The 22,500-nt window shown below is 48.5% G+C and overlaps 6 protein-coding genes across 6 annotated transcripts; 3 read left to right on the plus strand and 3 right to left on the minus strand.

Moving 5' to 3' along the window:
* Positions 1-1,378: 1,378 nt before the first annotated feature.
* BDW43DRAFT_316040 (MDR family MFS transporter) lies at positions 1,379-3,388 on the minus strand (the record flags this gene model as incomplete). Its single annotated transcript, XM_032048187.1, has 4 exons — positions 1,379-2,244; positions 2,302-2,482; positions 2,561-3,178; positions 3,236-3,388. 4 exons carry the CDS (start codon positions 3,386-3,388, stop codon positions 1,379-1,381), a joined length of 1,818 nt encoding a protein of 605 aa, XP_031895132.1.
* A 260-nt stretch (positions 3,389-3,648) lies between these two features.
* Positions 3,649-5,983, plus strand: BDW43DRAFT_323019 (uncharacterized protein; the record flags this gene model as incomplete). Its single annotated transcript, XM_032049668.1, has 6 exons — positions 3,649-3,936; positions 4,215-4,341; positions 4,408-4,634; positions 4,678-5,112; positions 5,228-5,898; positions 5,935-5,983. 6 exons carry the CDS (start codon positions 3,649-3,651, stop codon positions 5,981-5,983), a joined length of 1,797 nt encoding a protein of 598 aa, XP_031895133.1.
* A 471-nt stretch (positions 5,984-6,454) lies between these two features.
* On the minus strand, positions 6,455-7,902 carry tpcD (trypacidin cluster transcriptional coactivator tpcD; the record flags this gene model as incomplete). Its single annotated transcript, XM_032045521.1, has 4 exons — positions 6,455-6,922; positions 7,110-7,289; positions 7,383-7,608; positions 7,673-7,902. 4 exons carry the CDS (start codon positions 7,900-7,902, stop codon positions 6,455-6,457), a joined length of 1,104 nt encoding a protein of 367 aa, XP_031895134.1.
* A 4,177-nt stretch (positions 7,903-12,079) lies between these two features.
* On the plus strand, positions 12,080-13,246 carry BDW43DRAFT_304015 (NADP-dependent oxidoreductase domain-containing protein; the record flags this gene model as incomplete). The annotated part of the gene is made up of 5 exons (XM_032045522.1): positions 12,080-12,149; positions 12,238-12,395; positions 12,434-12,505; positions 12,560-12,835; positions 12,899-13,246. 5 exons carry the CDS (start codon positions 12,080-12,082, stop codon positions 13,244-13,246), a joined length of 924 nt encoding a protein of 307 aa, XP_031895135.1.
* A 1,211-nt stretch (positions 13,247-14,457) lies between these two features.
* On the plus strand, positions 14,458-17,938 carry BDW43DRAFT_304016 (GPI ethanolamine phosphate transferase 1; the record flags this gene model as incomplete). Its single annotated transcript, XM_032045523.1, has 9 exons — positions 14,458-14,629; positions 15,123-15,659; positions 15,838-16,116; positions 16,299-16,519; positions 16,580-16,771; positions 16,822-16,962; positions 17,018-17,126; positions 17,192-17,244; positions 17,324-17,938. 9 exons carry the CDS (start codon positions 14,458-14,460, stop codon positions 17,936-17,938), a joined length of 2,319 nt encoding a protein of 772 aa, XP_031895136.1.
* Positions 17,939-18,834: 896 nt separating this feature from the next.
* Positions 18,835-20,145, minus strand: BDW43DRAFT_316044 (uncharacterized protein; the record flags this gene model as incomplete). Its single annotated transcript, XM_032048188.1, has 3 exons — positions 18,835-19,658; positions 19,756-19,804; positions 19,864-20,145. The coding sequence occupies 3 exons, from the start codon at positions 20,143-20,145 to the stop codon at positions 18,835-18,837; spliced, it is 1,155 nt and encodes a 384-aa protein (XP_031895137.1).
* Between the last annotated feature and the right edge of the window lie 2,355 nt (positions 20,146-22,500).

Consider the following 22,500-nt stretch of genomic DNA (forward strand, 5'->3'; position numbering starts at 1 on the left):
TCTAGCGCCAAAGCACGGGTATAATGATCAACAGCCTCAAGTTTTGCGAGAAATCCAACGTATCTTGGAGTTGGGCTATCTGCCAGCGAGGATGGTCGTCCAGCACTTCCGTTTGAATCAATATTTCAACCACCAGACCAGGGGATTAGCCTGGGTTGTTGCCTGGGCATCGGTGATCACCATGGCTCGCGACGCGGACCGACGCCTGTCCCTAAACACAGGTGAAATCAACTAACCTGAAGAGCTCTCACTAGGGGACTTCCTGAAATGCTGTTATGAGACGCTAAAAAATCTGTATAACAATCTCCTTAAATACTTCTATACCCTGATAGCAAAGGAGAACAGCTATCTTAGGGAGATTACTTCTCTTAAGAAGTTTCAGAATCTCTAGAATCCCTAAGACCCCTGGCTCTGCAACCTGCATCCAGAAGATAGAGAAAGAATTTACTAAAATAGTCGGTTAGTTAACTGTTAAGAACTCCCAGAATACTAAACTCTATGAGAAATAAGACTTATATTACAATACTTTCACCGCTTAACAGCTTAAGTATCGTTAATCTAAAATCAACTCTTGCCAGGAATCCTTACAATTAGAAAGCAGAAGTAAACCTGAAAAAGTTCCTGACTCTTCTGTCCTGACTATTGGCAAGAACCCTAAGTTCAAAGTCTGGTTAATAGAGATCTGTAACAAATTTAAAGCTAATGCAGACTTGCATGACACTGAAATTGCAAAAATAGTCTTACCTGATATTATGTATCTCTGGGCTAGCCTGTTAGCTGTTGAACGCCTTTCTACAAGAAGACACCATGAACCCTTACCAGTCCACTAATGAGATGCTTGACACCTTAACCCGAACTTTCCGTAACCCCCACTGTTAAATCAAGGCGCAAGCAGAGCTGCGTAACTTGATAATAAAAGTGGGAGATGATTGCCACGAATTCCTGGCGAAGTTCTTATACCTAGCGGGGAAAGCAGAGTTGTCTGAAAGCCAGTATAAGGTGGAGTTGAACCTGCGCCTTATCCGTGCGGTGCGTGAGATGAGTATCGCCTACCGCAGAAGTGATAAAATTTGATGAGCTCTGTACATTTGTGGGATCTGTTCTCCTGTCTTTAGATGAGATTGACAATGATATCAAGCGTCGCAAGGGACCGACCACCGGTAGAGAAACTATTAAGTTTAAGTTTGAATAAGGTGAGAGGAGCCTATGCTATCTTTATCGTACAAGCCTATCCTATCTTATTCACCTCACGTGCTTTTTAGAAACCAACCCAACGGGTGACTTGCCTTCCTGGCCCACTAGGTATCATTTTATAGAAAAGTTGCGAATCATCCGTCGGGAGAAATATTTCTCTTCTCCAGGTGCGTTATGACATCACTCAAGCTGTCATCTCTTTGGGCTTTGCTCTCTCAGCGTCAGACTTCTCTTCTGTCGTCTGGTCTGTCTTTTCCGCAGTTTCTTCCAGTGTTGCTGACGGCGACATATGTGGCACCTCAGTCTGGGACACCGTGCGCATAGCTTCAGGCCCAGCAGTCGTCGCTACCTTCTTGATCTCACCACCACCTGGGCACTTGCCGTCCTCAGCAGCCAGCTCGCTGTCAGGTTTCTTGGGAACATTCTTCCTCACGGTACGCCACTCCATGGCGAGAGCGCCTATAATGGATATACAAGTCATGATGAGTCCGACCTGGAAGCACACGCGCAGCGAGTCGTTATACGCCCTCAGAGCTGCGGTGTGGTCCTTAGCGGAAACAAGGCTGAGGATTTGGGTGGCGCCTGTGTTCTGGATCGTCTGAGGATTGATACCAGGAATGCTGGCAAGACGGTGGGTCAGCTGGTTGTCGAGCACGTTCTGACCGACGGAGGTGAAGACGGCGCCAAAGAGCTGCTGACCGAAGAACATGAGCGAGGCACCGATGGCGACGTCCTCGCGTGGCAGCACTGTCTGCGCGGCCATGTTAGGAGCCTGGGTGCATGAGCCGAGGCCGAAACCGTAGATGATCTGGAAGCCGATCCATTTCCCCTTTGTAGTGTCGACCTCCAGGGTAGTGAGCAGGCCGGCGCCGATCGCTGTGAGACAGACGCCGTAGATCATGAAGGGCGTGTAGTATCCGATGCGGGAGACTAGCTGACCGGTGAGGATGGATGCCACAACGAGGGGTATTATCATGGGAAGGAGGTGGATGCCGCTTTCGACAGGCGAGACGCTGTCGATGGCCTGGAACCAGAGGGGAAGGTAGTAGACTGGCGCTCTGGTATTAGCACGCGACCAAGCATTCCTTCCAAATGTCCTGTGCTTACCAAACATCATCATGTGGGCGCCGAGACAAGACGCCACCAAGAAGCCGGAGGCGATGCTGCGCTGGGTGATGATACGCGGTGGCACCGTGGCCTGCTCCGGTTTCCAGACCTGTATGAAGGAAAAGGCGACCAAAAGCACGAAGGCGAGCACAAGCAATGTAATGATACGGCCCTCATTCCACTAATTTGCGGTCAGCGCTACTAGCCTGAGATGAGAAGAGAATAATCACTGTCGAAGGAAATCCAGGCTCAATCTCACCGCATACGTAGTGCCGCCCCATTGTAGGGCCAGGCACAGGCAGATGACCCCAGGAACAACGGAGAGCATGCTCAGGGCGTTGAGCTGCCGCAGCTTTTCTTCCAAAGGTTTCTTAGTGTTGGGACGGTCAGGGACTTGGAGCAAGAAGAAAACACACGGCATGACTACTGCTCCCAAAGGAAGGTTAATATAAAAGCACCATCTCCAGGTGACGTGAGTGGTGAAGGCACCGCCGATTAGAGGGCCGGTCACCGAAGCGATCCCAAACACAGCACCAAAGAAACCCTGGTACTTGGGCCGCTTGTGAAGAGGAACACAGAAGACAATGACGACCATCATGCCAGAGAGAATTCCTCCGGCTCCCAGGCCGGCGATGGCTCTGCCCAGGATGAACGCGATCGAGTTCGGGGCCGCTCCGCAGATAGCCGAACCGACTTCGAACAGTGTGATGGATATCATGAAGGTTGATCTAATATCGAAGAAGGAGTATAGCTTTCCGAACATCAGTTGAAAGGCGCAGTTGGAGAGCAAATACGCCGTGCCGTACCAGCCAATATCGCCCGCTGAGTTGAACTCGTCGGTGATTTGGGGGATGGCGGTTGAGATGATGAGGCGATCCTGCAGGTGGGTTAGTTTACATATATGGATAAATGTATACATCCTCCATAAGCATACCAGTGACACTAGAAACATGCCAATAAAGATAGACATCATCAGCAGTGCGAGCTTCATGCCCGAAGGGTAGATAATGTCAGCCTCCTTGCCCTTGGCCTTGTAACTGGCCGGAGTCGTGCGAATCGCGGGCTTCTTGTCGCCATCTGGGGACATGGTGATTATTAAATGTAAGTTTTTTTGATTGACGAAAGACGACTTAATGGCATTTCAGAGCTCCCTGGCCAGAATTTAAAGGATTTGCGAAAGGTGGTTGAATTCTCCCATCGTGGCGTGTATGGACATCGCTTTTCGGGGCTCAAAAGTTATTTTTTCACTTCCGAACCCCGAGAAGCACCGAACACTCGTTCACCTCATGCGAACTCGCCCAAATCACTCCCCCTTCGATTCTCGCCCCCGAATGGTAAGGCTTAGTGATGGCTGAATCCTTGTTGCCGGGGGATTTCAAAAGCTACTCTTGCTTAACTTGTCGGCAGCGTAAGGTCAAATGCGATCGGCGCACGCCCTGCTCCAATTGTGTTAAGGCAGAGAAGCAATGTAGCTTTATTCCCCCCGTGCGAGGGAAGCGAAAAAGAACAAAACCTCCCCGAGAAGGTCTTCATGCTAAATTGAAACGATATGAAGAGCTGTTGAGATCGTATGGTGTAAAGGTTGAACCATCTGACGATTACTACAACTCCGAGTCAGAGACGGCTGATGCTGAAGTTGATGATGATGCTGAGCCTCCAACCAAAAGCCGCAGAGGCTCCTTCGAGCTTACTTAAAGAGACTAAACCAAAGCTCATCACACCAGGGGGAACGTCGAGATATTGATAGGTAAGTTTATGGCCCATTCCGTCCTAAGTGATAGCTTCTTAATGCTCTTAGTGCTCCTTGGACCAAATTAGGAGATGAAGTAAATGCTCCCTTTCCCTTCCTCGCTCTTTTTCTCTGACCATCATTTACTTAGTCTCAACACCTGGAGGTTGCCGACCCTGGTGAGCCAATGGATGAGTCGACAGTCCACGAAAGTGAGCTGTTCTTCCAACCGGAAGAGAACTATAAATTTGAGAATCTTGCAAGCCTCCACCCTTCTTTGCAGGTATTGCCAAAATCAAAGGAAATCTATAGTGATAGAGTGGACGCACTCATGAAAATCTAGCATCTTCCTACATTCTGGACCGCATTAATGAAAGGGCTGCAACATCCTCAAGACCTGTCCAAAAGCTTGGAGGTGGTGATGTTTGCTTTCTATCTTGCGACTATCAACACGCTGAAAGAATACGAGTGCCGAAATATATTTGGGCTCCCACAACCGGTCATGCATTCCCGCTATAGACTTGCAACTCGACAAGCTTTGGTAAATGCAGGATTCCTATCAACTTCTAGTCCAATGACTCTTCGGGCATATGCGATGTTCATGGTAAGCTGAAGTTATCAATCTCTTTTTTACTACAACAAAATAGATGTGTGTAAGGAACAGTTACCAATGTGACACAGTGTTTGTCTTATTAGGAGTCGCCATACGACTTGCACGCAAAATGGGACTCCACCGGGAAGGCACATCTCTTGGGCTATCTCCGTTTGAAACAGAAATGCGGAGGCGACTTTGGTGGCATCTAGTCCATGTGGACTTTCGCACAACCGAGGTACTGGGCACACGGCCATCTCTGGACCTCTCCAGTGGGGATGCCAAAATGCCTTTGAACGTCGATGATGAGGATCTCCACTCAGACATGGTCGATCTCCTGCCAGCGCTTAACGATATCACTTCAATCGCACTTTGTTTGATCAAATGCGAAATTCTCGAGACTTTGCGCAAATTCGCGACGGTGTGTCCGGGTGATGTGCGCTGGGAAATACTCCTTAGTCCGGATGTCTCGCTCGCCAAAAAGGACAGCGTCATAAGCCAGATTGAAGACCATTAGGAAAGGAGGTATCTGCGGTACTGCGACCCATCGAATCCGCTCCACACTTTCGTATCAATCATAATCTGATCGATCATCAATATGCCAGATGAATCTTTTTGCTCATAATCCACGACAATTTGCCAATAGCCCAGTCAAAGTTCCACAAAGCGAGCGCAGCATAGTGTTTTCAAACGCTTCGAAATTATTAGAATATCCCACATTAATGCAAGGTGGCGGCAACGGATTGCAAAAATACGTATGGCAGACCGGTACAAGTTATCTCTGGAATACAGTGCTCTACATGCTCATCGAAGCTCGACATCGTAAAACAGGGCCTGAAGTTGATCAGGTATGGCAATTGATTCGAGTGGCGTTCTCACACTACCCTCAGAATTTCGAGAAAACCACTGGAGCCGTGTACTCAGCACTGGGCAAATGGACACTTGAAGTTTGGGACGACTACGTTGCAGCTTCAAAGGCTGAAGGCCTGCCAGAACCACCACCGCTGGAATATATCAATGCGATCCGTCGCTGTCGAAGACCAGCCACCAGTTCACCATCCAGCACCAAAGATCGAGCAGCCGATTCTGGACCCGCCACTCGATATTCGTCTAGCTACAACCGAGTCCAACCTAGATATGAAGGAAGTCTCTCGGATTTCGGACCGTTTGAATCCTATGATTTTCCCAGTCTTATGCCTTTTGAGACGGACCCAAACGAATGGATACAGTGGGCGCAGTTGCTTGGAGAGCAGGGCAGCTTGGCTCAAATTTTACAGTTTGCAATAAATCTAGGAATAGAGTCAACAATAAGGTGCGTTTCTCCTCAAAAGCTTTACGGACACTACGTCCTTAAAGTCTGAAAATTTAGCCGAAAGCCTGCTTCTAGATAGCAGCCTGAATGGGTTATGCATCGTATATTACTATATATTCTCTCTGTTATTTTCCGATTCATGCACTTTCAGTACCATGGCTTTCATCAGTGTCATAGCCCTAATAACCAAAATATATATCGCTATATATATTATTGCCATCGATTACGGGGACGATAAAGTTTAACCTCGGATACACGAAATACTCAGCCTATGTAGGAGTGCTATACATATACACTCGTCCAACTAGAAGAAAGCCAAATATTTTTGAGCGCTGACGAGTTATGGTTCCATAGTCCATATTGTGGCGTAACAATAGCGCTATCAAAAGAAACAGCTTTATACAACGAATATCCCTCTCCTGGATAGAAACATATACAAGATTCCCTCCGACTGACTAGTCAATTCTATGAAAAGCCTACCGCTCGCTACAACGCACTCACACTTGAACTGCGGCGCAAACTATTCCCTAGGCCAACCAGGTTTATATTTAACCACTAAAGAAACAACAAGCCCGTTACTTGCACAAAGCCTTTTAGTCACCACCAATCTGCCCACACTATCCCTAACTAAGTCTATTATTCCCAAAAGCGCGACCATTTCCATCTCGCCCTCATTAGTCAACTGGAGCAAGGCCAGATCCCTTGAGCGGGCCATGGCTTCGACCTCGGGATGGGGGAGACTACCCGGTTTAGGAAGTAGACGAGCCGTTAATAAAAGCATAATACCGTGGCGCGCGCAGAGAACATCCCGATGAACTGCCAGCTCGGTATGTACTGCACCCGGGGAGGATGGAGGGAGATGGAGTATATACACAGCTGCATCAGAGGCGGTTTGCCTGTTACCGAGGGTGCAGTTGGTGACCGTGATTCGAGAGTTGGAGTTCTCTGGTTCCTGATAATATAAGATGGCGGTTGCTGGGTCGCTGATCTACACGATGAAGTTGAGGGAAGGGTATAGATTTGCGAGGCATTGGGTGATAGATGTTGACAGTGACTGAGCGTCAACCTGTAGTGCAATAGTCAGCTAGCAATATATAGTACATACACACATATTCTATTTCCAGGGGCATGCAGACTTGTTTCAGAAATACCTCCACTATTCATGCATCTGGCACGTTGCTGATTTTAGACCAGCTTAGCTGCATGAGAACGTCCGCCACGTCATCGGCCGTATACAACCCCCCAACATGGTGAAGATAAGCAGACCACTGGCGATTCAGCTTCGGCTGTTGCTCGCGTGTTGCGTGGAATGGCTTGGCTGTGAGGAGGCCAAGATCGTAGGGTCTCTCACTGGGCTAATGAGGAACCCCTTGCTGCTTAGCGGCTTGGATCATTTGCAAAGTAGCGGAGCCGCGGACTCCGAGAGAAACATGGCGGCGTCAAGCAACGAGGGATTCGAAAGAAAAGGAGGCTGACAAGGGCGTACGTGCCACATGAGAAGGTTGTAGTTCGTGAAGGAAGCCAGCCGTAGCTGTTAGTCGAATGATGCGGGCTAGAGTTGTTTGTGGAACACCTGTTAGATCGGCTATGTCCTTAATTGGGACGCTGCGGATCAGTGGTATGCAGGCGAGAATTTGGAACTCGCGTAACCATCGCAGGCATGCGAGGATTTCACTCTGGGGTGCAAGATTAGCTTTGATCTCTTGTCTAGTTGGTGTTTAGTTGGGAGTAAGACAACCCTGGCTTGCAAGATATTGGAGGAAGTCTTGTTGGTCCACAAATCAAGGTCCTGATTTTAGAAACGATGGATAGGATGTGTGCTTTGGCTCGCTGGACTTCTTCTGAGTCCAATGGTGGCTCATGGCTGGAAGTTTGCTGGATGTTGGCACTTCGAGAATAACCCACGAGGCTTGTTATGGCCGTGGCGAGGTCGCTGCTATAGTGTTGTAGTTGGACCACGTTATTCATCGCAGCAAATACAATCCGATTTGTTTCAGAGACAGAGGCAGGGAGGACGGCAGAACCCGAGCAGATGTTCTCATGTGTTACTGCTGGGGTTGTATGGTCTCAAGACTACCAGGTGTGTTTCGGTTTGTCGCTGCCCTCCCACGTCTTTATATCGGCAGAAATATCCCGTAGCAGATTGTGCCTAAGCAAACGCTCCTACTCAATCACAGTACATATACTAGATGCACCCCTGCATAAGTACTCATGCTTACGATAGTGCAGATCATGGGTACACTTTCAAAGCCAGCCCGAGCGGTGGCATGCATTCACCAATGTAGAGGCATTACTTCGGACTTCTCGTTAAGAAATGTATATCCAGCGTACAAGCTCCCTTTGATGGTTTTTACAGTACACCTTTACGCTTCAGATAGTTCGCAGCTGATGTGAGATAAATAGAAAGTCACCTTCTACACAACCATTAGACAATGAACCTTGTCTCACACCAACCTCTGATATTCCCTTCACAACTAACCAGTTCTAGCGCTCATATATCTCAGGGCCAGAAGCTGCATGTACGACAACAAGTTCTCGTAAAGGGCATACGGGTGATTACCCTTTTAGGAAGTGATCCTCTCAGCTCGAATTGGCTGAAGTGCCCAGGATACTTCTACCATAGATTCTTTAGTTGCCTGACCTCGTGTTATGCAGGGTAAACACACACAACGTTGTCATTGGTTTCATCAACTTTACTTTATGGTGGGTCCGAACCTCCTGAACTAACTATTTATTCCGTCGGGCGTGTTTTCTATAGTGGGGGCGGCCTACAGCTTGTTCGGCCTAAGCCTCTGCTAGTATCTTGATAGCAGCGCAGGTTATTGCTTGGCTGTGTCGTGGTTACGAGCTTTTGGCTTCTGCCTGCTTATCTTTAGGGGCTAACTGGAGAACCACATTAACCAGGCTAAAAGTAAGAATACAGTAAAGTCCACAGGCACTAGGATGTAAACCGCAAGGCTAAAGGGTCTATACTCCCGTGCAATCTATTCTTTCCTTTTCTTCTTTCTTTTTTCCGTTACTTGCGGGGGGATTTACTCGGCGCAGAATATCAACTACCAATCCAGAAAGGCGTTGGGCGAGGGGGGAGTAAGCAGCCATGAGAAACGGGAACTACACTGCAACCATGCCCTATGTAGGAAGTATTATCTATCGTGTTGGGGGCTAGATATCTGTAGGTGTTCTGCATCGATGGTCGTATTCGGGTGGGGTGGTGGGCATATTTTACGAAAGGGCTCATTATCCGAAATATAAGCTTCATTGGTTTTGAATTTATCTGGGGTTGCAATGGTTTCTTTGGTGTGCAACTGCTTACGGCACCGATTGTGGTATATTGTCCGGAGGATTGGTGCCCTGTTTGCCACCTGCAGGTCTGATGGAGGTAAGCTTACGGGTGAGTATCACTCAGATACATCTGACCCTAACTGGTGTGTGGTTCGTTTGTCTATAAATTTACGAGGTTTAGATCGAATTCAAGGCGTGCCCCGCAGTGGTTCAAGATAATGCCTGCTTCTCTGACACAGTGAACACGAAAGCGAATCTTCAATCCAGCCTAACAGTGGTGTGACTGTATATTGACTTTAAGTTCATCCGATGTGGGAGATAAATACACCGGAAGTGCCTGACCTGGTCAATGCTTGGGTTAAAAATGATGTCGATGCAATATCGTTGGTGAGGCATGTACTAGTTCTTTTCATGTCTTGAGGTACTCAATTTTTGTAGGAACGGAAATTTTATCATTACTCTCGTTTTCATTCGTTCGGTAGTCAGTAGTCTAAGTCAATATACATTGATTCGGCTTATTTATGCAGTTATATTTGTCTAAACAAGACATAGATGCCATTGAGACAACGCAATAGCCATAAGAAGCTTGCTTGAGGCCGAGCTTGCGTCGGGACTTCTCCGTTGGCGAGCAGCAGAGAGGTAAGAGGTTTTGTCACTAAGGTCCTTTTCACGGAGCCTCCGTCAGGGACCATATTAACAAACATGCTTCGCCCGGATATAGTCTGATCCGGATCAAGTACCATGCTAGATTCAATATCCGGCACAAAAGTCCGAAGGACACCATACTCACAGACACCAACACACCGTAAATCAGGTTCCACAGCGTCGAAGCTGCGCGACAGTTGCCACGCCTTTGCATCGTCCAAAGTTAGGTGCCCAAAGGTGAAACCAACATGCCCGCGATGCAAAAAACGGGGCATCCCGTGTGAATATTTTGTTACAAAACGTCCACGGCGCAAGCGACACAATAGCCAGGGTAGAAACAGTACTGGAACCTGTAATGCGACTAGCATCGCAAGTCTTACCCTCGCAGATAGACAAGGCACAGACTTCTCCACAGGTAGCCAGTCCTTGGCCCCTCCCGACCTAAGCCCGTGCTACCTGGAGCCTAGCCATGTGTCGGCGACCGCTGAATCCTCCGCTTACATGGACGTCTTCGCCGACCTGTTGACGCCTCTAGAACACTCTCTGTCACCTGGGCTCTGTGGGACGCGTAACCACATTAATGACTTTCTTGCGCAGCCCGTAGACTTTTTGGAACTCTAATCGTTGGACGCGAACTTGTCAAAATTCGCCCAAGGCCATCACGACGACGCAGAGCTCCTGTTGTCAGAGGATATCGATCCAAACCCTTTTTCTGGAAAATCCCCACACGGCTATATGATCCTGTCTAAAGCCTACTCTCCGACCCCCCGATAGACAAGTTCGCTCCACTTGCGGCGATAACGCCGGCGGCGCATGGGAGTTAGGGCCGACGTGCGGTTGTATGATACAAGCGCTGGACCTCATGAATAAGCTCTTCTCAGCTGAATCACCGTTTCCTGCCTCTTTACCAACCAGTCCGCACCATGGCGCTACAAGGTCAAATATCACAGTCTGCAACAGCAATCCCACTACGCAAACAGTGGTTGCGCAGAACAAGCAGTTTATAGAAGACATCAACAGTATGCTACAATGTCCATGCGCAGCAACCGGATACCTGAAGGCTATGCTATCAATTATCGTGTTTAAGATACTAGTGCGATATGCCTCCGCGGTGCGACAAATCAGGAGACCAAGCTTCGAAGGTGATAGCACGTTAAGCAGCCACCGGAGGAAAACGCCTACAAAAGAGCAGATGCGACCATCTGGCAGCTACTGCAGCTCTCACGACGACGAAGGAACCCGGAGGATGACTGCACAGCCGATCCCCAGCGAGCTGTGTCGCGTACAGGGCTTGGTAAACCAGTTTGCCCTACGGCTCAATTCTTATAGAGTAGGGGAAATGAAGCATTCTCTAGTAGCACCAAATACGACGACTTTCTCGGGTACTTCTTTGAGCGTTGTGGGGGCTGATTTGCGCGAGTGTCTCATTTCTCTGTCCTCAGAAATCATCAATATGCTACGACATAGTTAGAGTGTTACAATATATATTACTTCAATGGCGCATGCGTCATATGGCTTCAGGTTTTTATAATAACCTTTATCCATTTATTCTACCCAGGAGCTTATATACGGCGTTTTGTTTCTATATTGTATGTATAATGGAAGCTGTCTGGATATTTCTAGGCACCGTGTTTAGCTACTGCTACACAAAAGTATTTACTCGAGATATTCCTAACCCCCAGTACTTTCTGATTCTACAGAAAAAGCTTAAATGGCGCCTAATATAGAAGTAAATATAGGTTCGTGGCTAACCGCTCTAGCGTATTTTTATGAGCCCTTGTATTGAGACAGTATGTGATAAGAAGCGTAACGGATGCTAGTATAATCAATACTTCATACCTATTAGCAATCCTTCACTAAGCCTAGCAAACAACTTCATAAACAAGGAATCATTCAAGCCGTACAAATTGTCAGACATAATCTAGAACGCCCGAACAGATGAGAAGCCTGACTGAGCCTCGGAAGGGTCTGCCATACTCGGGCTATTCGGGGCAATTGGTTTCTGGACCGATGGCCGAGCATCTATGTACCGGAACCCTACCCCATGTACTACATTCCGCAAGCTGAGGTCAAGCGGAAGGCGAAGAGAGCCTCCCTCGCACACTTTTATTTACACAGCAAACAAGAGATATATAGTCAAAACATCGTAGCATTTACTCTTCAAACCAATAAGCCAGATTATAATTTTGAAGTCGAGACAAGCAGCTGTACGACCAAGATGGCTATCACCACCGAGTCCAAGACCGAACTAAAAGTCGTGCTCGGCACTATGACGCTGAGCAAAGAAGGTGAATACCTATCTAGATACAATACCCCAATCATTTCCCACGCCTCGATACCAAGCTAAATAATCACTGAATCTAATAACCCTCACAGCCCGCGTGCACGACCCCAATGACTGCGCCACTATGTTGGACGCGTTCCAGAAGCACGGGTACAACGAGATCGACTCCGCGCGCGTGTACGGCGTGGCTCACAGGGCATGGTTGTGGGCACTAAGCTCAGTCCGCACCGGTTCGGGCCGCCCAAGCCTGGTAAAAGGTTTTACACACATAAGAAAGATGATCTCAAGCCTGGACTCCTGGAGAGTTTGCAGGCGTTGCAGGGTGAAAAGATAGACTTGTGGTATCTGCATGCGCGGGACGTAAGCACTTTCTGGATCCCATTCAATGCTACTGTTAACTCTGAACTATCACAGCACAACACGTCATACGCAGAAGCCCTAGAAGTGGTCAACGAACTCTACAAAGCGAGCTATTTCCACCATTTCGGAATAAGCAACTACTCAGTCTGGGAAGTCGCCCAAATCTGCGAACTTTACGAGCGCAGCGGTTGGAAAAAGCCAGACGTCTATCAGGGCTGCTATCACGCGCTCCAGCGCTCCGTCGAGCCAGAGCTCTTCCCCTGCCTCCGACAGTACGGGATCGCCTTTTACTCATCCAGCCCCGTCGCCGGTGGATGTGCTCACGGACAAGTACCAGCGTGCCACTGGCGAACATGAGGATGGCAGTCAGTTTGATCCGAAGAAGATGCAGAGGGCGAATTCCGCCGGCGGTACTGGAATGAGGCGTATTTTAGTGCGCTGGATGTGATTCGGCCGGTGGCACATAAGCATGGGATCACGACGGCTGAGGCGGCGGTTAGGTGGGCGAATTACCCTAGCTCAATGAAGAAGGAGTATAGTGATGTGGTGATTACTGGGGCGAGTAGTGCGGTGCAGTTGGAGGAGAATTTGACGAATTTGGAGAAGGGGCCGTTGCCGCTGGAGCTGGTCAAGGCGTTTGATGAGGGTTGGGCAATTGTGACGGGGGTTTGCGGGCCGTATTTTCAGTGGTTATCCGGCTTACGGATCAAATTTAAGTTTTTGATTGATTGCTTGCTCTAAATGGCGGCTCTTACTTTAAAAATCAGGCTCAATGGCGTTATTTCCGTGTAATATTTGTCGGACAGCCGCCTAGATTAGCCTATCAGATAACTGACGTCTGATCTAATTTGGACAGATCACTGCGGACTTTTGAGGATATATGACTGACAAATGTCTTATTATAATATCATCTGTATGCGAAAACGAGCTGGTGGTATTCATGTCGTATTATTAGGCCATAATAGCCTTCGTAACTTCACTTGCACGACTATTAACGACTACCTCAAATGAGAGCAGAAGCTAAACCCTGTCTATCTAGCACACAGGGCTTTCTTGATAAATCCACGAGCATTGCTGGGTAGAATAATAGTGAGTAGAGTTACTTTGATTATGTTCTAGGGATTCTTTAGGTCTACAATTGAGGCCGGGTTAAACCCCATCTTGAAGCTCAAATTCAATCAAGAAAAAATTACGCTTGGGCTGCAAGAGATGATAAGAGTACTTCTAAAATCCCCCTGAATACTATTTTCCGTCGTTGTACCCTCTAATACGACATAAATGCAGGTAGAATTTCAAATGCACGAGATGTCGTGCCTTCGTATGTGTAGCGGGCTAAGTCCGGAGAAGGCTCGGCCTACATTTTCGACTAATGAATCAATATCCATCCTAGGCTAATGCTGGTGAGATTTACGCGATCGACGAACTAACTTTATATTGTGCCCGATCCCCGTAATGCGAGTGGTTCGGGATGATATGTATGCACCGACGTGCTCCTCGGTTCATTGGACAATTTGATTTGTGAAGTAGTAGTTAGTATAAGCGCGAACTCACTGAAGTGTCTGTGGATATGTCCCGAGTATACTGAGCAGTAAGGGCACGAATAGTGGAGCGCACACCCATGAGTATATGAAGTATATGAGCCATAGAATCAACCCATTCTGGGTAATTTGTAGTGCGTTTCGAGATCCAGCTTTCAACATGGACTGCACTAACACAACGTCGAATCAACTCCCGCTGAAGGTAGAAGTCAATTAGTAGTTTTGGTGTGATTGGAGTGTAGTAACTAGTACTTAAAAGACGGGAAGGAGGCTTTTCCATGCCGATCCTCCCCTACACCCTAAAAAGTAGCACCATCAGCACCGCCGAGGCTCTCCTATTATTGAAGCATCTTCATTTATCACTTTTCGGTTAATGAACAATTCCTGAGCATAGTCTGTGTGTGTGTGGCATACATGGCCCGGCTAAGCCGTCTGCAATTTTTGGGAGTGGCCATAACTTTCCATCTGCTCTATGTCTGTTCCACTTTCGATGTTTACTTTGTGAGCCCCGTCGTGGGGGGCATGAAGGCCCACCGTGTCCAGACTTCCGGACCTCCTCCCGCTCGACGCGTTGTGCTCTTTGTCGGTAGGCAGCCACCCCATACCTTTTCCCAGTCATTTTGCTTAAAAAAATATAAAAAATAAAATAAAAAATAAAATAAAAAATAAAATAAAAAATAAAATAAAAAATAAAATAAAAAATAAAATAAGAAATAAAATAAGAAATAAAAATAAAAATAAAAAATAAAAATAAAATAAAATAAAGGAACCGGCTGTTCTACTGTTTGTGTTGGCTGCCCACTAGCTGATGGTCTTCGCGCGGATAAGACTTTCCAACAATTCCCTGACCCGTCCCCAGATGCGCCCACGAATGAGACGGCCCAAATACTACGCCACTTGTCAGAGCCTATGGGAGCCTAAGGGAGCAACCACGTGACCTGACCACAACACCAAGGAATCTCTGTATGATAGATTTAGACCTTAAGACAATCAATCCCATACACGTGAGCTACACCAGCTCCATCACCACTTGACCCCCTTTCTGCGCTCACGAGTGTTGGAATATGGTACCTTCGGAGTCTCCCACACACGAGTGCCAACCGAGTCGCGCCCAGGCCATGTGGCCCTTCTCGCGGGCCTCTACGAGGATGTCTCCGCCGTGACCACGGGCTGGAAGCTGAACCCAGTGGGTTTCGATAGTGTACTGAATCGCAGGCGGCATACATGGAGCTGGGGGAGCCCGGATATCCTACCCATGTTTGCCGAGGGAGCAGACCCGGGGCGCGTGGATACATATATGTACAGCGCGGATGCGGAAGATTTCAGCAAGGATGCCACTGAATTGGACCGCTGGGTTTTCGACGGCGTCAAGCGCTTCTTTTCTTCAGCGGCGGAGGATGGAGAATTGGAAGCAGCGCTGAGACAGGATCAAAATATCTTCTTTCTTCATCTCCTTGGCTTGGATACGTCGGGCCACTCCTACCGTCCCTATTCTCGCGAATACCTGTACAATGTCCAGGTCGTGGATCAAGGGGTGCGGGAGATGACTGCTCTATTCGAGGCCTTTTTTGCAGACGATCAAACGGCCTTCATATTTACCGCCGACCATGGCATGAGTGACTGAGGCAGCCACGGAGACGGACATCCGGATAATACACGAACGCCGCTTATCGCATGGGGCGGGGGCGTGTCTTGTCCGAAAACAGGGGCCCATCGGTAGTGTCGCGTGTGGGCACGATGGTTTCTCCGCTGATTGGCATCTGGACCATGTCCAGAGGAATGATGTTGCCCAAGCTGATATTGCTGTCCTAATAGCATACCTGGCGGGAATCCCGTTTCCAGTCAATTCGGTTGGTCAGCTTCCTTTGTCATATATTGATGCGGACAAGTCAGGCCACGCGGAGGCGATGCTTGTAAATACCCAGGAGATTTTAGAGATGTATCGAGCTAAGGAGCATCTTACAATGGCCAGGAAGCTCTGGTATATACCTTTCGCGGGGCTGACTGACAATCGAGACCAGACAATAAGCCAAGAGGAGATAATTAGTCGGATCCGCGCAGCAATTGACCAGGGTAATCCTGAGAAGGCAATCCAAGACTTCTAGAAATTGATCAATCTGACTTTCCAGGGCCTGCGCTACTTACAGACCTATGACTGGCTTTTCCTTCGAGCTCTGATCAGTGTGGGTTATTTGGGGTGGATAGCGATGAGAATGTCCAGCTCAACCGCTCCACTGTTAAGGTATCGGTGTTAGTAATTATCTCTATTGTTCTTCTGGCACTTCTGTATCGACAGAGTTCCCCTTATCAATACTACGCTTACGCCACGTTCCCGATTCTCTTTTGGGTAGACGTGCTGGCGTACCGGGAGTCCTGGATCCGAGTTGTTAGGACGAACTCCAAGCAATTTTCCGCCAGCAATGTGACTACAGGCGCTGTGGGTGGATTGGCGCTTGGCCTTCTTCTGGAAGCGATCGTATGTTTTAACAGCCTGTTGGTGCCGCGGTACAATCCACAGACAGCTCACTGCAAGTAGGTCCAAAGCTTTCACGACCGAACGATTTACACGCTGGTCTATCTTCTCGCCATCTTCTGGCCGGTATTATACGGCGCGGAATTTATTCTGGCCAATTGGTTCCTATGTTTGGCATGGGCGCTCCAATGTGCCTCCATGAGCATATTCACACTTCTTCCTGCAAACAAAACAGAGGACACTACTCTGATGTATGTTCAGCCCGCGGCGTCGGTGCGGTCCAAAGTCTCCCAGCTAATACATAGAACGGCACCCTGGGCGGTCTACTCATATTTGCATTCGGTGTGTGGCATCTAATGTGCGAGACGAAGATCCTCAACCGAGCATCCTCGGGGCGTGAAACCGTTGCGACCGACCGAATCTCGAAAGTGCTTCTGACATTGCAGGTTGGACACTCCGGGGAAAACCTTACTCTCTGATCATACTGATAATCGCGACTAGGTTGGATTAGTACCTCTGGCCCTTCTTGTTACACTTTCTGCTGCAGAATCTTTACGGTCTAAGGAAGGACGCCCGCGTCTTACGCAGATACTGGGCTGGGCAATCCTTGGTTAGTGCCTGACCTAATTCTCTGGAAGACAACCACTTGTACTTACACGAAAGTCTCCTAAATAGTGACCTCGTTTACGCCCCTATTCTTTTACCCTCGAACCGGAACCCACCGTCTGGTAGTGATCTTCTTCGCCTTTGCCCACTATTTATCCTTCTTACCATCTCCTACGAGGGTCTCTTCTACTGCTGCATAAGCGGCATGGCACGCTCTTCACCTGGGTGCAGCTAGAGTCCCGAGTCTTCCAGTTCCACCAGCTCCCTCCTATCAGCAGCAGCAGCAAAGAAAGCAATCCCCCCTTCCAAGTCCGATCCCTCTATCTCTCCGATGCCCGCATCGCTCTCTTCTTCCTTTACCTCTCCCACTCCGCATTCTTCAGCACCGGCAACATCGCCTCCATCTCCTCCTTCTCCCTCGATGCTGTCCTACGCCTGATCCCTGTCTTCGAGCCATTCAGTCAATCTGCCTTGCTGATCCTCAAGATCCTGGCGCCCTTTGTCCTTGTCTCGGTCAACCTGGGCATCTTGACCCGCTCGTTGCGGTTGCGGCCCGGTGCGCTTTTTGTGTTAGTCGTCGCCGCGAGCGACTATCTGACGCTACGGTTTTTCTGGCGTGTGCGGGATGAGGGCTCGTGGTTGGAGATTGGGGAGAGTATTACAGTCTTTGTGCTGGCGTCGTTGCTGTGTGGGTTTGTGGCAGGGCTGGAGATGATTGGGGTGGGGGTTGTTGGGGGGCTGCCGGGGGGTGGGGTTGATGGTGTCGATGGTGTTGTTTCTGCCGGTGAGGAGATTGAGAAGCGGAAGGTTTTGTGAAGCTCTCTTTATGGGTGGTGTAGAAATGTGGTATCATGGACGCTTGAATTCGGTATGTGTAGAGATATTAGTGTATGGACGGAAAGGAATAGCATGCTGCATAGTTATTGTGTAATCTGTGTCCTCGTCGGTTACGATCCCATTGCTAATTGAAATCATCTGGAACGTGCAACTACAAGTTTGTGTATACTTTAGTAGGTAAATCGACTTCCGGGGAGGATTCCTACCCTGAAAGAAAGATCTAGTCATCGTGCTGTATCCATACACTGGTTGCACTTCCAAATAGGACCTTCTCACTCTGGAGATGGGAGTCGGCGTTGATGTTCTGAATTTGATTTGATGGCAGCAGCCCAGTTCTGCCAGTACTCAGTTCTTATATCGTTACCATATGTCTGCATTTTATGCATTCATCTGCTCACTAACCTGTTGAGATCTTTACGCAAGCTTTAAGGCCTGTTGTTATTCCGCCTCTACCAATGAGAGAACATTATATACTGCGCGATCTCAAAAGTTTCGAATCCCTCGACTGCGATTCCACAACTTGCAAACTATACAATTCGACAGCAAAATCCCCGCAACCCTGCGGGACTGTTCCTCCGCAGTGTATCTATCATGGCAACCTCTCTCGAATCGCTATGGTTCACCCGGCCGCCGACCAAAGTCTCGACTTAAGTACAGATCTGTCCCGCGCAAATTGGCGAATAGGATTGCTGTCACTCCATCACTGAATTATTTCTAGAATAGACCTAGACGTAAGAACTTGTAATAGAAAGGCTCTATATCCACCGAGTCGCCAGAAGCTCTAAAGAGTATTCCAAGGATGTTAGTGATGTAAGACTTCGTATGACTTGTCTCTCCTTTTTAATCGGCGGAATCCTAAAACAGGGCCGCATACATTAGATTTCTACATCGTGAACCTCGCGTTCCTGCGAGGGCGTCTTCGTAAGTTCTATTAGCTGTTTTAATGACGTTGTCAGTCGCTGCAAGGTATGCTGGAGCGACTCGGCATCCATAAGCTGATACGTCAGGTTCTCTCTGCTTGCACCAAGTGCTATTTCGTCCATTCGAAGACACAAGACCTTGACGGCGGACTCGTACGCGGCGAGGATTCTCCGTGTTAGCACGCCCTTAATGAGACGAGCATCTGCCTCGGGTACCTTCCAATTGCCAAACAGGATTGCAGGTGAGTTTTGAGAGGATTTTTTCATGGTGTATTCCACTCGCATCCAGTTCAGTACTGTTTGCAACACTGTCATAAGCAGCAGGAGTACTTTGGAATCCAACCGACAGGAGTAGCACCCCAGTATCCTCCGAGTGCAGCCTAAGACTGTGTCAGCCTTGGAGAGGGTCACTTCCAGATCGATGATATTGTCCGGCTGCCGCTCCATCAAGTTCAGATTGCTGAGATGCTCCATGAGTCTCCAGAAGCAATTGAATGTGCAGGTCTGTCCCTTATGATTCCCTCCCTCATCTGCTTGGGGTTTTAGCTGCGCGCTGGACTTTGGGTCTCCGCACCCTTCCGGGTAAACATGGTCAGGACCGCCATGCGTAAACCCAGAACGCGGCTGCCTCTCGGCCCCCGTGCCCGCTATCAACCTGTCCCAATCCGCATCAATCCAATTCTCCTCGAAGTCCATCGCAAACTGGGTCCCAACGTGCGATGAGGACTCGTCATCGTTGGTAGCCGTGCTGACCCGATCGATCGGAGGCGGTAAAGGACCTACTTCAGTTTTCGTCAGCGCAGGGATAAGAATGATGAGGGGGTTGAAATATGACAGCCTCCTCCCCCCCCCCCCCTCTCCTTTCAAGAGGCTTACCGTTCGTAGCCCATAGGTCTCTTGCAGGCAACTGATTCGACGAAATTGTCTGTGGGAACGCATGTTAGCCACATGACGTATACTTCCAATCTTACCTAGATGGGGTACCCAAGTCAGCTCTCCTTTCAAAAACCGTGACTCACTGACCGATGAGAAGCCCGGATTGGGGGTGTATGCACCGGGCAGGGTATTCTCATTGGCTTTAAATGCCAACTCTAGATCGTCCCAGGCTGTATGCGATTGTAATTCGGCCTCGCTGGGAAGATTCAGTGCCGACTGTGCCTGCGGCACGAGCGAGCCGGATGTGTTGACATTCTTACGGGTGGCTGATGCCTGCTTCTCGAGCGTCTTCTTATTGCGACTACCTTTCGGTTTTCCCAATTTAGCCATGTAGCTATATTGACAATCGACATCGCTGTGCCCCGAGAGCAATTAGTCCTTCACTGCTGCCCTTCATATCATTCGAGAATCTCTTTGGGGGCATTTGGGGGGGGGGGGGGTGAACGAACGAGTCTTGACATCTTTTACAAGGGTCTCCCCCAACACATCGTACCTTTGCCTTGTGGCATGAGTCACACGCTAAGCGTAGCTTTCTCATCAAGTGGCCTTCCCGTAGATGATACGCGGATAGCGAGGTCGATTCCATTGCGTAGACTCGCAGATGAGAAGGAAGTTGCAAACGTCGGGCATCAGGGTGACGCACCGCAACATGCCGCACTTATGAATTGAGCCCTATGCCACCCTCAATCGGTGTTTCTCCTCGATAAGCGATGACGTTGATCAGTAAACTCAGTCGCGAGGAAGACCGACCAGAACACTACGGTTTTATCTATCATTAACTCTGATGTAAGCTACCACTGCAAGATCAAAACAAGATTGCGGGGTCTGGAGCCAATGAACAAACAACCCCAACCCCCCCACGTAGTTAAATGATCCAAACCGCAGTGTGGGAGCTTTTTCTTTCTTTTATTTATATACTTTTATCCGAGTCCCCCAAATCAGGGAGATTTGTTTCATGATTTAAGGCCCACACGCGGGATTTGGTAATCGTGAAGTTTGATAATCATTTTCTCCCGTGATCTCCTACCCTAATATCCAAGTGGCAAGGTAGATGTGCCGTTGACGAAGGCAGAAGACCGATTCGTCAGGGCAGGCAACCATACCCAACCTTTGCCCAGTAATGTTTTACTGACTTTAGCCAGGACAGTGGTGCCAGAGTCTAGTATTTGATTAACTATACTTACCCCCTCGTCCACCAACAGTCATGCCAAGCTGCCACAGCCAGGCACTGTGGGCCAGTAGTACTGTACTAATGCAATAATACACTGTCTTCGATAGAATTTCCGTGTTATTTAAGTTATTTACCGTGGTGTAATTGGAATACAGACAAAATATACATATTAATCTCCTCATCCCATGAATATCCATGATGGGTGAAGGCAGTGGGTATATGTAAACAGTCTTCAGTCAACGACAACCCCAAATATAACATCCTGTTTGCATAAGAGAAGCCTGGATATACAAGAGTGTACAGCTTATCACAAGATGGGTCCTGATTTAGTGTTTCGCACTCACCTATATCTCTACTACGACAGGTGCCTTCTAGTGCGTAAGCACAAGAGTAACAACTTTGGGGGCCGCTAGGAGCTGCCTTCGCCACTTCCTGTGTAGGCGAGTTATGGAGCTGTGCAACAAATGATATTGGAAAACTGGAGAAACATCAGCAGGTTTGAGAGGATCTAATGAATACTCCACTGACCTTCTCGAGCTGCCTGCCTCTCGAAGTATGGAGGTCGCTGCAGGTGGCCCAAAGCGTCCAATAACCCCACAAATCTCAGAAACAATATCACCAGTCCTATCTGGTTGTCTTATGTGGTGGAGCGGGGATCCATACGGGATTCTAGCTCAACAGGATAAACGGTATTTATTTAGGGCCTAGTTGACTAGTCACTCTTAGCATATTCAAACCCTTAATAAACATAGGGCATCCACAATTCCCTGAGCTCTGTCTCACTTGATATGAGGCCCCCTAGTGAGTAGCAGTCTATAGCACGTGCCTCTGCAGGACAAGGCTTCGGGGAGGGGGCGGCTTGCTCCATAGTAGTGGATCTGTCATGCAATGGCTGATGACGACCAATGAATCGGCGAAACACGGGCGCATATGTGACACTAACGGAGGACCCATATCCCATGCCTGAGAGCATGTCGCCAAGGGAGATATACATACTCGGTACGTATAGTATGCCTGATGGACATGCCCGACCCTAGGGGAAGAGTATGGCTCCGTATGTCAAAGGACATACTCGGCCATGATGACGATAGATATAATGAGGACTGTCATTACGTGTACTTCCATTGATCTTACTGTCTCTTATTGACAGAGCATAAACTAGCCTACCTTTCAACCTAATATTGTTCTTGCATCTTCCCCTCTCGAGTGTATCCAGAATATCCATATCACCCCAATCTTGTGAAGGATCGGAAGGTCTTATCTGACAGTATCGTGCTTGATTGCGCGGCTTATGGCACCAAAAGGCTATCACAATTATTTTTTGTTCTTTGTGGAGATGATATCTCAAAACCTAGCGCGCATGGTGGATAGAAATGATCGGCTTTCACTCTCCCCACTTGTCCAAACCTATCCTGCCATCGGGCAGGGCAACGGTGTATTTATACTCGACTCAGGACCAATGGGCAGAGACGAAGGGCTAATCCTGGGACCAACAGTAACGTAAGTGGTGACGT

The sequence above is a fragment of the Aspergillus alliaceus genome (assembly GCF_009176365.1).
Source record: "Aspergillus alliaceus strain CBS 536.65 unplaced genomic scaffold BDW43scaffold_67, whole genome shotgun sequence".
Taxonomy (NCBI): Eukaryota; Fungi; Ascomycota; class Eurotiomycetes; order Eurotiales; family Aspergillaceae; genus Aspergillus; species Aspergillus alliaceus.